At 35.1% G+C, this 16388-nt stretch overlaps 1 protein-coding gene across 2 annotated transcripts in view; it reads left to right on the top strand.

Moving 5' to 3' along the window:
• Positions 1 to 13991, top strand: part of LOC149064394 (uncharacterized) — a 94272-nt gene extending 80281 nt beyond the window's left edge. For both annotated transcript variants that reach the window (XM_089254845.1, XM_089254846.1), the window contains one exon: positions 11017 to 13991. In XM_089254845.1, the coding sequence (XP_089110971.1) occupies positions 11017 to 11909 (893 nt within the window). In that variant the 3' untranslated portion in view covers positions 11910 to 13991. The remainder of the gene's footprint in view (positions 1 to 11016) is intronic.
• The last annotated feature ends 2397 nt before the right edge of the window (positions 13992 to 16388 follow it).

The following is a 16388-nucleotide window of genomic DNA, read 5'->3' as shown; positions in this document are numbered from 1 at the left end:
GTAAAATATTAACTGTCCATCATTGCCCGAGGAAGTATTTCAGTATCTCGTCCTAACCATTGCCCTCTGACCCACCATTTTCGAAACCGAGCTGAAGTCTCTAATATCAACATCCAAAATGTATATTTTTCCTCTCTTGAAGAAAAAAGAAAAACATATACAAAATGACTACTCGATACGAAACGTTTTAAATTATAGAGAAGGTCATTTCAAGGGTTAATTGAGTTAAAACGCAGGAAGAGAAAATGCCCTAAAACCCCCCTTTTTTTTCTCTGGTTGCATGTTTCAAGGAAAATAATAACAATAATAATCTTAGGAATAATAATAGGTCACATTTCTCAAGAAGAGAAAGTAAATCTCTCGTAGGGGGAAAAAAAAACGAACAAATAACATCTTGTACTTAAAACCCCGAATTATTTATGTGTAGAGAGAGGATATAGAGAGCTGTTTTGTGCGAGGGTGGTGCTGGTAATAATCATGAAATGACTGGTTGTTTTAAGATCATGTCCTAAGACATTGCGTATCTCTCATCATGTGTCTGAAACTTCTCTCGTCTCGTGAATTTTTTTTCCTCGTTTCTTTTGTTCGAAACTTTTTAACCCCTTGATTTTCTTCATTTTTTTTTTTTTTTACAGTATTTTATTTTATTTTTTGATAATTATTTCCCATGTTGTTTTCCATTCAGCATGTGTTGCGAGAGTTACACGAAATGTCTCTTGTTAATCGAATTGAAGCGAAAAATTCAGGATTAGGCTAGAATTACATTATAAAAGTATGATAAAAGTTATTTTATAAAACGTGGCAAAAGGAACCAATAACATTATCTGTTGTATTTGTTCGAATGTAACCGATAAGATTATTGGTTGCATTTTTAAAGTTTTATAAATGAACTTTTATCAAATATTTATAGTGTAATCCCGGGCTTAGTTGTTTCAGGAACACTTCTCTGGTTTTGTTCAACTCCAAACCTCACATCTCGTCTGTAATAACCACAAAATTTGTTAATCGCGACAGTGCCCAATTGTCCGGGGGGAAATATGTTGTAAAACTTTTGTCTGTTATGTTGTTTTTCCTTTTCTTCTTCTTTTTTTTTGACACAAAATAAAGTGTTTCGGACTCTGCAATGAAGCTGTGCTGGAAGAGATCTCGACAACAGGATAAGTTCAGTGAAAAAGTTCTGGCGTTCATTCAGGAATTTCTCTGGAAAAATCAGGGCAATATAATAATATTCAATAACTGTTTCTAGAAGAATCAGCATCTGGATCCTGGACACATTACTTAATCTAAAAAAACCCAGGGCACTGTGATTAACCCTGATGACCGTATCCTAACCATAATCGGAAAAGGACTAGATAATCATGGTTTCTGTTGGACATGCATGGGTGTTAATGGCCAATATCAATTCATATTTTACCAGGGGTTTTAACCTTTTATGTTCCACGTTGTCAATTTTGCCAAAAGAGAAAAATGAAGTCCATGGACTACTTGTGCCAATAAAATAAAGGCCACATACTTTTTTACTGAATAATATTGAGTACATAATATAGTAAAGGCAACATCTAGTTTGCAGACAGGCAAAAAATAAATAAAATAACATGAAGAATTTGGCGGACAGACTAACTATTAATATATAATAGAAATTATTTGCGGATCGGTAATAAATAAGTAAATATAATTATATAATTTGTCGGACCAGCAAAAAAAAAAAAAAAAAAAAAAGAGAAGAAGGAAGGAAAACTTGCGGACCAGCAAAAAATTAATAAGAAAAATTATTATTAAAACCGGCAAAAGATAAATAATTAGGGTGAATGATTTGCGGACGGGCAAATAACAGAAAAATACAAAGGATGAATTATTTGCGGACTTGGAAAACGCAAATAAAAGTAGAAGGAAAAACTTGCAGACCAGTTGACGGCAAAAAGAGAAATAATAACAAATTTAAAGACAGCACTATACTTTGTTTTTTAAATCTGGGATTATGCTACACAGATCGAGCGAAATTACCTGTGAATCGGCAGGAATTTTCCATGGACCGGTCCGCGTACCAGCGGTCGCTGGTTTAACCCTTTACCGATTCTTGAACAGTATCGGGAGGTCCCTGAAAATAAACTATTTTTGTTTTCTGAAATGGACTCGTCCAAATTTTTACTGCTCCCCCTAACCTCCATCATTTCTTACAATTCAGTTCCTATATTGTATTGTTACAAACAAAAGTAAAGGTTGAGGAACTCAAATTGATGAGGGGGGGGGGGGTCCACGCTTATCTTTCTCGTTCCCGCCCCAGACAAGGGGCGATCTTCCCTATACCCATACTCTCCATCTCTGGCCGTTTTGGCAGTTTGCTTCTAAAGCCATCCACGGCCGTTATGGCTAGTAAAGAGTAAAATGTGTTGAACGGAAGACCGGCCATATGGTTGTGAAAATTATAGCATGTGTGTGTATATATAGAATAAGAAAAGAGAGGTTCTCTAACAGGAAATTTCGAAACTTTTGTGTTTCTGCTATCAACTATTCCAAAATTTTCATAGATTCCGGAAGAACAGGGCTATAAACAGTTCAGAATAAAATAATTATAATCAATCAATCATAGACAGAATCAAAAAGTTATACATATGGATTCCCCATAGCGTCTAATCAAGTAAAAATTCAAATAATCCCCGAAATTCCCATATACAAAGCTAAAAACACGTAATAAAATGCATTATTTTTCGATTACTATACACGATAACGAAAAAAACGAAAGATATTCTTGACTAACTGGATCTCAAGATACGATATCATTAAGAAAAGAAAAAAAATATATATAACAACATACTCACATGATGGTATTCAGGACATGATAACCCACCCTCCAACAAACTGGACGCATTTTGAAATTATATATTTATCAAGAAGGTGGCGAGAAAAATAATAATAAGGGTCAAACAAGGGGCTGGGAAACATATCGAGGTTTATATATAATAATAATATAATAATAATAACCAAACTTGTTCGTGTAAAAAAAAAAAACGAGTCCAAAATGCGTGCAAAATACTCATGGACCCCAAACAGTAATTTCTTGAACCTGTCGACACACGATCAGAGTAAAAAAGAACCCAAGAAACCAAAGGGTGGAGATAATATATATTTAAAAAATATATATATAATATATAAAGGTGCAGAAGGGAATTATATCCTATTGCTTAACCTCATATCCTCTCATGTTCTTCTCTGTCTTCCATCTTTATTCTTTTCTTACAAGTAAATCGTGACGCTCTCGAATTGTTGCGTGGGTGAAGAGATGAAGTAAAATATAAGATCCGGAGCAGTTAAAGGGTTAACCCCTTAAGATACCTTTAAAAAAAAAACATCTTTTGGGTCTTAACAGTTATTATTATTATTATGACTATTACAGGCCGATCATTATCTCGGATCGGCATTAATCAGATTTGTGTGTGTGTGTGTGTGTGCAGGTCGATCGGTATCTCGAGAGATTTTTCTTTCGTGTTTTCGTACGACTTAATCGAAATCGTGCCTGAACTTTATGGGCATAATCTATATCTCTGGAGATCTTTTTCTGTGTGAGGCTATAACGGTTTTCGACTTGTTTCTTATGCCTGTGTGTACGTGTGAACAGTTTAATTCGGATTAAGAATGTTATCTTGTTTCTTTCTGGTTGGGTATTCGTTCTCTGGATGGGAAATTTCAAGAATTTATAGACGTTTCGACCAAGGCAATTATTATTATTTTTCTTGGAAAATGATTATAATGCTTGAGTTATTCTTCTTGATTAGAGATGTGGAAAGTTTGAGCTTTTTTTTATGCTCTGGGATTATTTCCGTGAATTGTTCTTAGCTCAGAACCACATACTTTCAATTACTTTCGTTTTTGAATGTAAACCGTGAAGCAGGAAATTATTCATCGAGTATCTAATTTTTAATTGGAATGCCGTATTTTAGAAATATATGGCATCAATATTTGTTATGGGTATCTTTTTGTCAGCCACCTCGTTGGGCATTTTGCCTGTTGTGGCCTCGTATTTGTATCTTTCAGTAATTTTCCTATTTTAAAATGCAAAAGAAAAATGTACTGTATTAGTTTGAATTGTCTACTATAGAAATGAATAAACAATAATTACAATTATAATTTAATTATATTAATATTCAGCAAACGTAAACTTTATTTAATTTTTTGATCAGAAAATATCGGTCAATCAAATTTACCCATAAAAATATGATTTTATCCAACTGGGCATAATCTAAATCTCTGCTGATCTTTTCCTGTGTGAGGCTATAACGGGTTTTTTGGCTCGTTTTTGATGCTTGTGTGTACGTGTGAATAGTTTAATTCCGGTTAAGAATGTGGTCTTGTTTCTTTCTGGTTGGGTATTCGTTCTTTGGACGAGAAATTTCAATAATTTATAGTTCCATCGACTAAGGCAATTATAACGTTCTTTCTTCACGCAAGAGATTAAAATGCTTGAATTATTTTTCTTGATTAGGTTGATATAGATGTAAAAATTAAAAATATGTGATCGTGATTTTCCTTGTTTAGGGCTTTTTACACAATGTGACTGGGATTTTTCCCTGAACATGTGCCACATACTTTCAATTACTTTCATTGTTGAGTGAAGCAAGAAACTATCATAGAGTGTTTTTTGTAATTTTCTTATTTTGTGAATCGAATAAAAAGAAAAGAAATGCTATATGAAATGAATTATGTGGATAATAAATCAATTAATAGATAAAAAATAATTAAAAAAATTCCTATAACAAATACTGTCGTCACTTGTATGCAGGCATACATGTTTTTCGTACAAACGTTATTTTCAACGAACGTAATTTTTTTTTTAAAGTAATAAGTAATAAGTTTAAATTAAGTTCTATGAAGCAAAAAAAAAACTTTAATTATTATTATTTTTAAATAAGCAAAAAATAGGTCAAATAACTTAACCCATAAAAATATGATTGTCATCTGACTGAACTACACGGGCATAATCTATATCTCTGGCGATCTTTTTCGATGTGATGCTATAACGGTTTTCGGCTTGTTTTTTAATACTTGTGTGTACATGTGAACAGTTTAATTCGGATTAAGAATGTTATCTTTGTTTCCCTTTGGTTTGGAATTCATTCTTTGGAAGAGAAATTTCAAGAATTCATAGACATATTTACTAAGGCCCAATTACGTTTTTCTTTTTTCTTAGAATAGATTATAATGCTTGAATTCTCGATTATAGGTGCGATATTCCTTGTTCAGTACTTTTTATTCATCATGTCTATGATTGTTTTCGTGAATATGTCTTAGCTGAGCGATATACTTTCAATTACTTTCGTGGTTGAATGTGAAAAGTGTGTGTATTTCACTGCGTATTTCTCATCATTTTCTTATTCTAAAAGTGGGGGGGGGGATGCTATTGTAGATAAATTGACTACTATAGAAATGAATAAACAACAATTGGAAAAATGACCATCACAAAAATATTCTTTAGTCACTTATATTAATACTCAGCAAATATAAATTCTATTTAATTTTAAATCAGACAATATCGGTTAATTAAATTGACCCATAAAAATATGGTTGTCATCTAACGGACTTTACTATATCTCTGGTGATCTCTTTGTATGTGGGACTACGTGTTTTGGCTTGTATGTTTCCCCTGTTGTACGTATGAACAGTTTAATGCAGATTAAGAATTGTTTATTATCTTGTTTTGTTTTTGTTGAGTATTCTGTGGAAGAGAAATTTCAAGAATTTATAGACATTTTAACTGTGGCAATTATCTGATTTTTCTTAGAAGAGAATAAAATGGTTGAATTCTTGATTTGAAATGCGATGTTGTTTGTTTGGTGCTTTTTACGAAATATGTCAGGGATTACTTCAGTAAACTTTCCTTCTGGGGTTTTTCTTAGTTCACATACTTTCAATTACTTTCGTTGTTGAATGGGGGGGGGGGGGTGCGTGTGAACAGTTTAATTCTAATACAAATACAAATACAAATACAACGCCACAACAGGCAAATTGCCCAACGAGATGGCTGACCCAAGAACATCATGAATCCCCGAGTCCCTCCCTACCTACTACTGCTACACCACACATGCACCCGCCCCCCCGCGGAACCCCCCAACGAATCGGTACATGCGGGAATGTGCGTGTACGTGTAGTGCAACCTGATGTAAAGTTTGTTTCTGTGTAATGCTTGTTATGTGTAGTGCTGTCATCTGCCCCCAGTTTTACTAACTATGAGTGAAGTGTTATGATTGAATGATTTACCGTTGTAGGACTGTTGCTCTCTGTGGCGAGACTTTTTAACGGGGAGATCGGCTCGCATTTGCGCCTTGAAGTTGGGAACCACAGAAAACCAACTTCAGCCGACCACCACTGTGGGGTTCGAACCCGGATCCTCGCATCACGAGTCCGGCACTATAACCACTCGACCACCACAGCGGCCACAGCATTCTCGTTAAGAATGCTATATTGTTTCTTTTTGGTTAAATATTCATTCTCTGGATGAGAAATTTCAAGAATTTATAGATATATTGACGAAGGAAATTTTATGATTTTTCCTTCTTGGAAGAGATTAAATTGCTCGGAGATTATTTTTCTTGATTAGGTTGATAAAAATGTGAAAATTAAAAAGACGCGATATTCCTTGTTTAGTGTTTTTTTACACATTTGGAGCAATGAGTCTGGGATGATATCCGTGAATTGTTCTTAGCTGTGTGCCACATACTTGCAGAGTTACTTTCGTTTTTGAATGAGGAGTATGAAACAGAAAATTATTCATCGAGTAATCTTTATAATTTAGTTATTTTGAAATCATACAAGATATAATAATATTTTGAAAAGCAAATATTATATTGTGTCTGGTATAGAAATTAATTAAAAAAATGTCTGTGACAAATATTGTCGCCACTTGTATTAAGATGAGGATTGATTCCCCCCCCCCCCCTCTCCTCTGATTAGAGATACAGTCGGCCCGCTTGATCGGGTAATATCTTGCTTATTCGAATATATAATCCTCTGGAACCAAACTTTTTCTCACAGAGACAATGTTAAAGTTCCTCGTTTAATTATTATTTTAAAAAATTTAGATTTAAAAATATATTAATTGCATTTATAAAATACCTTAGCAAGTTGAATCTTCAAAAAATTAAAATTTGAGAGTAAATATTGACATAAAAATATCAAAATTGTCTCAAAAAGTACAGTACATTTGTGATTATTCTATTTTTGTTCTCTGTTGAGCTCATAGGAGGCACTAGCTTTGCAATGAAGATTAACAATCATAGGCATTGTGTGTGAGCAATGAAATTCGATATATTTTTTATTCCATTATGATGTCCGATTCATTACAGAAGCTTCATTGATATTGATTCTTCATCAAAGTTCTCAATATGCAAACTATACTAACGATGTTAAGGTATCCGAGACTACGTATCACTCCGTACCATTTCTATAAAATGGTACTGGAGTTAACTTCAATAGCATTTTTTGACAGAAAGTGTCTCGAAATGGTGAAAACCGTAAGAAATTTTGGTCTGCCCATGTCAAATTTTAGGCAAAATTCACGTAATATCCGGAGCACGATTGCAAACAATTTTGTCAATGAAATGTTTTGTGATTTTCACAGTACATTTAGCTAGTGATGTTGTCGGTTATGAACGAAAATTTAAAGGATTGCGTGATATGTTCATAAGTTACATCCACATACGTTAATGTACGTGTGTTTTGTTTTTAAAACTGCATCCTACATTCCGCTTATAAAACACTGCAATTCAAAAAATATATGTGATAGACCTAAGATTGTGATTCATAACCTCAGCAATATATAGCAAAATATAATACTAAAATTTCGTAATGATACAATGAATGGATTTTTATAAATAATGTTTTAAACTCAAGTGAGAGAAATGTCAAAAATATCATTCTTCGTGAAACACGTTTGAAGTTTTTATTCACGGATTACTTGTATGTACAAACGCAACGCTAAAGTGGACGTTACTTCGGTTCTGAGCGTCATATGAACAAATCAAGGCCTGTTTTGGAATCACAAAGACAATAGGTTTTTCATATTAAAGAAAATACTGATATTTTCTTCCGAAATGGCGTTTTCAACGTAGTCGGATGCTTTTGATAGCCGTTGAATTGCTTCCCGCATAATCGAATACCCCGCTGAATCGTATATTGTGCGCTGGAATCATTGATATCAGTTTAAGCGGAACTGACTGTATTTACAGAACCTTCAAAAATCATTATTATCACTTAAAATAATACAGGGTGCTTATAAACTGACACTATTCAGTAGCGCCTATTCTGATGGAAGGATTTTGATAAAACTTGGTATATAGGATATATGAACCATGAGGGAAAGAAAGATTCCATAAAAGTATTTGAATTTTTTACCACCAGGTGAAAAAATGGCGCTGTTTTATCACAGTTATCTTTTTCGCATGGTTCAAATAACTTACATATCAAATTTCGATGAGCTACGTCCACCACAACGGGCGCTACATAGATAGGTGTAGTGTCAAAATAATTGAACAGGCACTACTTAGCCTAATTATACTTACCCTACTCCGACCTCTGTAGTGCCCGTTGTGGTGGACGTATTTCATAGAAATTTGGTATGAACGCTATTTGGACCATGTGAAAAAGATAACTGTGATGAAACAGCGCCGCTTTTTCACCACGAGGTAAAAAAATGTAACTATTTTTTTTTTAATTGAATCTTTCTTTCCCCAGTGGTCCATATATCCTATGTACCAAGTTTCATCAAAATGCCTCTATCAGATTAGGCGTTACATATGTCTGAGTAGTGTCAGTTTATTTATAACCACCCTGTAATACATAACATCAACACCCCTGAAATGTATCTTATAAGCAGGCAGCCATATTGAATATACTGTTACAGCATTCAAAATGCACCGATTACAATAAAAAAAAAAGAAAAGAAAAAAAGATAGACATCTTAATGGAATGTTCAGCTTTCTCATGAGCCACAAAATGCTCACCTTAATACAACAACAAAAAAAATCGCAGCAGCAGCTGGGAAAAAACGCCACTATAAAACCCCTCATAGTACGGCCTAATAAATTTTAAATTAGCTTGGTACATTCAATGTTGGCATCATTACACTACTCAGCGATTTTTTACGGCACCCTTGAGAACCTGAGATCCCGTAAAGATAAGTTCAAAACAACTCTAACGGAGTAGTATCTAATGATTCCACAACTCTTTGTCAATCTACAATACATGAATCCATTAACCAACTGGATTCTTAGCACTCCAGGGTGATCCGATATCTTTTTACTTTTGTAACCTTCATGGGTCACATGAGGTCAGAGACCAAACATGATTCCATTTTTCCCCCCACGCCATGATAATAATCTTCAACCAAAGAAAGATCTCTCAAGTATGACCATTTTAGGTACTGACAGCGGAGAAATGTAGTTCACCTACAGCGCCGTTTCTCGTTTTCCAACATGGTCCATAATTCAATGATCCTGTTGATGAGCACCATAAAGTTCCATTGCCAGCCATCATTAAAAGAATTAAGGGATCACGCGGAGGTCATCGTGAGAAATAATATTATATTTTTTATCCTTTTTTATCGTCGAAAATGATGGAAAAAACATCAAAATGGTAGAAGGCCACAAGAAACATGAAGCTGATCTAAATTACTTGAATTGACAGCATGTTCGCAGAATAGATTCAAAAATAGATTATTCATGTTTCCAACATATTGAGGAGAGTTTTTTTCTTTTCTGTTATGGCAAGAATATAAAAAAGAAACGAGTCTTTATTACCAAAAGCCATGTAACAAAGACGTTAATGGCTTGCCTGAGCATCATTTCTTAAAATCGACCTTCCATTGACATGATATATAGCACACTATAGAAGGGCTAAAGGTTTCATTTGCTGCATTTATATGTGAGGCCGTTATTACTGTAAAATACATATGTTGCCCGGCTGGTTCATTTCTCGAGGAGAAAATGTCGAATACTAGTATAAATAGCAACATCCACTTGGGAAAAAGGCAAATATTTATAGTTTTTATTTGGTTGAGAAAACAGTCGATAGTCGTGACAAAAGACAGATTTCTTGCTATTGTGATTTCTCTCAATTTTCTAAATTTGCACAGGCCTTCCCTGAGTATGTGCGTATGTGCGTGCTTCTTCCCAGATTCTTTGTGACAAATAAGAAACAAATGAACCTTAAAAGATGGTTATCACTGAATATTTTTTGTGGTTTGATAACCGACGATGTGGGATATTTTTCCATGGTTTCATTCCCGGAATGGTTCCCACGCTAACTGCTAAATTTCAAGCATGTGCAATTAAGAATTCAGATTTTGGTCCGAGTTTTTGCGTATTAGCATATCCATATTTCGACTCAAAGTATGATTCAACTAACATCTTAACCCCAAATTCAATTGGTTACGAGGGCACATATCTTTGGATTTTATTTGTTTAAAAAATGAAAATTACTGTCAAAAAATTCATTTTGTGAAAGATGATACTAGTTACTGACAGCACATGTTTTTACTGTTGAAAGACAACGGAAACTGCATTGTTGGAAACAAAAGGTGGAAGAAAAGCATTTAATGGAAGACTTGTCCAAACGTTTCTTGTTGGAAGAGTTTTTGTAAAGTTCTTGGGATAAAATGTAAAAAATTCGATTCGTGGAAGATTTATTGAAAAAATCTTTGTTGGAAGACTTGTTGAAAAAATCAATTGGTTGATGACTTGTTAAAAAAATTGTCGTTCAACGACTTGTTAAAAGTCAATTGGTGGAACACCAATGTGGACCCAAAAGACGATTTCAAGTGCCTTCGGGCGAAAAGGATTTAAATTGTTTTTTTTTTTTGGCACCGTTATTTTTCCCAGTATGCAATTCGTTTTTGGACTGTATAATATGTACGGTACAATGACTTAGATATAGATGTAATTCACTTAGCAATCGAAATTTAGTTTCCTTCTATTTGTAATGAAGTGGGACGTCAATTAATTCTGTTTTTTTCTTGTCCCTGTGCAGGCTCAAGATATGGTAGACGGTCCAACTGGTTCAAGATCCATTGCCTCATACAAGACCAAGCAGAAATGTCAACCAGGTTAGCCGACCAAGGCGTCCTACAGAACGGCCAGTTGCCCTACGACACCAAAGACATGATGCCCAGTTTCCGACCGGATTACTCAGAGAACAGTTCACTTCCAGTCAACGGTCACACCAGCCGGTCATCGCCATCCTCGGATCCTGGGACAGGAGATCCGGCCAGTCCTTTAGGTTACGGTTTCTATCCTCCAAAGACTAACTCCAACGGTTACACGAACGGGTACACGTTCGACGGCAGTAGCCCGTCCTACGACAGGAAGGATGGTTTCAGCAACAACCACCACCACCATCACAACAGCCACCACCATCATCACACGGTGACGACAACGGCCGCGAGCCTCCCACTCTCGCCAGTATCGCCATTGCACCCCAGCAAGTTCTTTTTCCATCCGGCGAACAGTGCTTTCTACGCGAAGACTTTCAGCGCCATGCCCAAATTATTCCCCGGTGACTTACGCTATTCTCCACCGCACAGACTGCTCACGACGGGTACCATACTGAACAATAACAACCACCATCACCATCAGCACCAACACCACCACCACAACAACAACAACATACTCAGAGCTCCTAGGGACGACGCCATGGTAGTTGTAACATCCGAGTCATTCTCCGATCTTCCGGAACAAGAGACGCCGATCGACCTGTCCATGAAGAAACCAGAGACACCGAGCTCTGAAGACACCGTCATCGACAAGGACGACGATGACGAAGACGATTACATCAACATGGACGAATCCAGTGAAGCCGATGGTCCGCCAGCGAGGGCCGAAACGCCACTGGACTTGACGTCGAAGAAAATCATATCCTGTTGATTCGGATCATCAACCAATCATCTAGCTCCTTTGAAGATCTTATCCGGTCATTCAGTGTCGTTCCCAACAACATTATCGCGGTCCTCAACCCGAGTAGGAATCGAAAAAAAAAAGTGACCGTAACACTGACCAACACCCGTCCATTCCGAAGACAAACACGTCTGTAGGGACTGACTTGGAGGTCAAAAAAATGTAACAAAGTGCTTCCGGTTGCCATAAGTGCCTTCATCCTTGATGACGTTTATTCCGTAAAGCATTCCAGATTAGGACGAAACACGAGAAAGATATTATATATAGTATATATAAATATGTTTTTTTTTTTTGTATATTATCTTTAGTGGCCAGTTATGCTGTGATTGAATTTTTTTGCGAGATTATTTATGAACAATCACGATTATTATTATTATTTTTTTGTCTTTGTAAGAAGCTCATGACCAATAAGAGTCTTCAACTAAGTCACGAGTCTACTTAAAAAAAATCGTTACAATTACTATTATTTTGCTAAAAAATACACAAAAAGAGCAATTTTTTTTTTTGTATTTTTTTAATTAATTTCATTAGATTATGGAATTATTATTATTATTTTCGTTGACGGCAGAATTATGCCATTATTTTTTTCCCCCAATGCCTTTTCCCACCAAGTTCATCAGGTAAATGTTGCCTTTGAATTAGGTAGCATATTATTATCACTATTATTGTATATTTGTTTTCTTTTTTTTTATCATGTTTGAAAGAATAATCATGTGCCTTCAATGTTTTTGATTTTTTTTTCTTCCCGTGGAAAATAATGATGATAATGCAATCATGAATGTTAAGAAAATGTTCTATGATAAGTATTAATAATGAAGTTATTGCTCGTGGTTTTTAGCAGCTATTTCATGTGGAACATGAATTGTTATTAGGATTTTGCTCTACTGGTTTAATTTAGTTGCTGGAATGTGATGGCGCGTTTCAATTATAATAAGGTAATATAGGGATTGATGAATAATAATTTCTAAATTATGTAAGTATTCAACTAAAACCAACAAACGAATTTCAGTCAAGACATGAATCGCCGGACCAAATACCAACTCCAACCATGATCTTTCTGGACAGCAATGCAAATGTATTCCACCACTCTACCGATTTGATTTACGGTCAGGAAAATATACATGGTAAAAGGTACCATATATTTTCAAGACCGTACATTAAATTCTACTATAGGTTTTCTCTGGACCATACTCGAAGCTGTTTATAGCTCCATCGACTCCCATCATAACTTCTTTTTAACTGTCCAACAAAATTACTACCAAAATCTTTCTGGACCGCATCCCAGTTCCTACAATATTCTATCTGGCCATGGTCTCAAAACCAAGGTTTCAGGTCAATGGGAATGATTGGACTCTAGCCCTGGGAGCTTGGAATGAAGTGCATTAGTATTTTTTTTTTCACACTAAAAATTTACTATTGATATGATGCCCGTAAAAAATTCCTAGCCCCCCCAAAAAAATTGGCTGCCTTCTTGGACTTTCTTCCCAATCACAAGGATTGGCTTATTATTCGGCGAAGGATCCAGCGAACCCAAATCTGATTATTCTTTTCGTCATTCAGGGCAATCATATTACCGTATTTATATTACTTATTGATATACTGAGCCATAGTTTCCCAAGCTTTTTGTTTCATCGCCCCCTAACTCAAGCGGACACATAGGATTCTATATTATACTCGTAGCTTGTATCGCCCCCGGATCATTCCATCGTCCACCAGGGGGCGATATTGCCCATTTGAGAAACACTGCAAAAAGCCGATCATTAAATATTGTTTCACCGAACTAGATCCTAAAAAAAAGTCCTGATCGGAATCGGGACAGGATCCCAAGAGTAGCCAAAATCACCAAACCATCATTATTTACATTGATCCATGGTCCCCTATTCTTATCACCTATATCCACACCTCAAGCACCTAAACGATCAATACTTTCACATGAGGGGTTCTAGGTCCCACCTTTCATGGACATCACATGGAAATGCCATTGATATTATACGACTTCGGAAGAATGGCCATCAAGTGATTAATGTACCGTGAGAAAAAAAAAAGACACACTAAACACATCAAATAACAAGAACAAAACTAGTCCGTCACACACCAAAGGGATCGATCAGACACGTGGAAAAAAAGAGACATCATAAATAAATAATGCATTAGGCCGTGTGTGTCAAATAGCCAGAAGGCAGTTTGTACGTGATATGCAAATTTATTCGAAATACGCGGGAAACTAGTCTTCGGGAACACACTCGTTCGTCTTAATCTCTGACCTACCGCCCGTGAAACAATATCACATGGATGAGAGGAAACAACACAGAAAGCGAGGGTGAGAGAAAGGTGTCATTATATCAGTCTTTTTAAGAGGCCCCTGGCGTAACGTTTAGTGTTTTACAGTGTCATCTATACTACATATAAAGACAATGCAGATTGTTTTCACGAGAAAGAAATGTGTCATTCGCGAAAGGAAGGAAACAACACATCTCAGAGAAAGTTACGATTCACCTTCTCAGATGTAGACCGTATCAACTAACCTATTGACACAGATTAGCCATAATAACGCACAAAGACTGCAGGAGCACGGTCGCTACACCCCGATAAAGAATTGGTCAACACTGTCATTGGGTTGCCTGCCTGCAAAGGAAAGACAATAAGAGTTTGCTGTTATCTTTTTTTTTTTTTGGTGTCTATGATGTACATGTGCACCCTATAACGCAAGTCTCTCATGTGAATTAGGTCTATCGCCGTGTATATCGTTGGAGAATTTCGAAATGAAAGACTTGTCAATGATTCATTCGGTGGTGAATCATTCATCTTGTTTTGGCGTGTAATGTTCATATAACGTTTCCTGATTATTTTCATGGACGTTGTCTTGACAAAGACCCTGCTTACTCCATCCATTGTCTTGGTGGGTAATTTTCCGATTTGTCTTTCTCTCAATGTGCAATGCCCATGAGGGACCCGACCTTATATCTATCTTGTATATTCGATAATGAGTACCGTATTTCTTGAGCATGCGCCGTAGTGTGAAAAATATAGTTTAGTATGTTCCACACTATAAGCAATCCATTTGTCCTGTATGAAATTTAACTGTCATGCAACTACTGTTTAATGTATTCTACAAACGAGTTCATTTTAGGAAATGATTACTTGAGGCTGTCGATCGTAATATCGCGTCTAAGCATTTTCTGTCTGAACATTACTGCATAGAATAGTTTGTCAAAACATCGCATTGCAAAAAAAATCATGAAACATCCCATCAAAAACACCACAAGTACATCGCAAGTAAAAAAACCATTATCACCACAAACATCGCAAACAAAAACGCTGTCAAAACATCCTCTGTGAAAAAACATTCCTGCAAAAATATCGCTGCATAAACATCATCATTATCAAAATCAATATCAAAAACATATTCTGTCAAAACATCGACGGGAAGAAGCGCTATCATGAAGAAAACAACTCCTGATAATTTGTCACCTATTATTTTTAAATTATTTGTATAACCTATTTTTTTTTTTTTTTTTTTTTGCAATTTTTAACTTGAGAATTATTTTTTTGTCAGGGTGATTTTTGGTGGCCATATTTTGAAACGGAACCCACTATCAGTTCAAATGAATAGTTGAGATACAATAATATTCGATTTTTTAACTTATTGGTGATTTAAACCCTTAGAGATTGTATAAGTTTAGAAACAAAAATTAAAGGAAGAGCAGCCTCCAAAAAATTTAGTTTTTAAAACTTAACCCAATATTAACCACTGTCCATTTTTTGGAACGCTTGTTATCATTACTAATTAAGCAGTGGAATTTTTAGTTTTGATTATTGTACCTAAATTTCGAAGTGACTGTTGATTACAAACTCGATAGAAATATTCTGTTTTAATAAATAATAATTAATTAAAATGAATAATAATAATTTTAATTAATGAAAAAATAATTTTCCCACACACACACAAATAGTGTTCCTTTCATATTTCATTCATTTTATTATTTTCATGTAATTTGTTTTTTGGAAAAAAATATTTGAGTGGGAAAAGCGATATATGACATATAATGGGTTAAGCGTTCCACAGGGGATAGGCAAAGAAATACGGTATTTGATCGCCAAAACATTGGGCTAGAACTTGAACGGTAATCAAACTGAAATTCTTACGGGTGACGAGCCATCACATTCCAGCAACTATCTTCAAAATCAATTAACTATTCACTTTTGATAATCAAAATCAAGAGCGCATAATCAAATTTATAAATCAAAATTTTTAGTATCTAATTTTACATACGAAATTTTTACAAAGAATATTTTGATATCCAAGATTATTGAAATATTGATACTTTTTTTATTGAAACCGCAGTTCGTAAAATGTATACGAATATATGTTGAGAAAGAAATTACGTGCCTTAATTATTATCATTACTATAATAACCAATATTTTATGGTTATTAATGATGAGAGATT

The sequence above is a fragment of the Pholcus phalangioides genome, unplaced genomic scaffold (genome assembly GCF_987345545.1).
Source record: "Pholcus phalangioides strain wild (caught in Gottingen) unplaced genomic scaffold, Ppha-v1.0 ptg000042l_1, whole genome shotgun sequence".
Lineage (NCBI taxonomy): Eukaryota > Metazoa > Arthropoda > Arachnida > Araneae > Pholcidae > Pholcus > Pholcus phalangioides.
The sequence above is the reverse complement of the archived record's forward strand: the minus strand, read 5'-3'. Positions and strand labels throughout refer to the sequence as shown.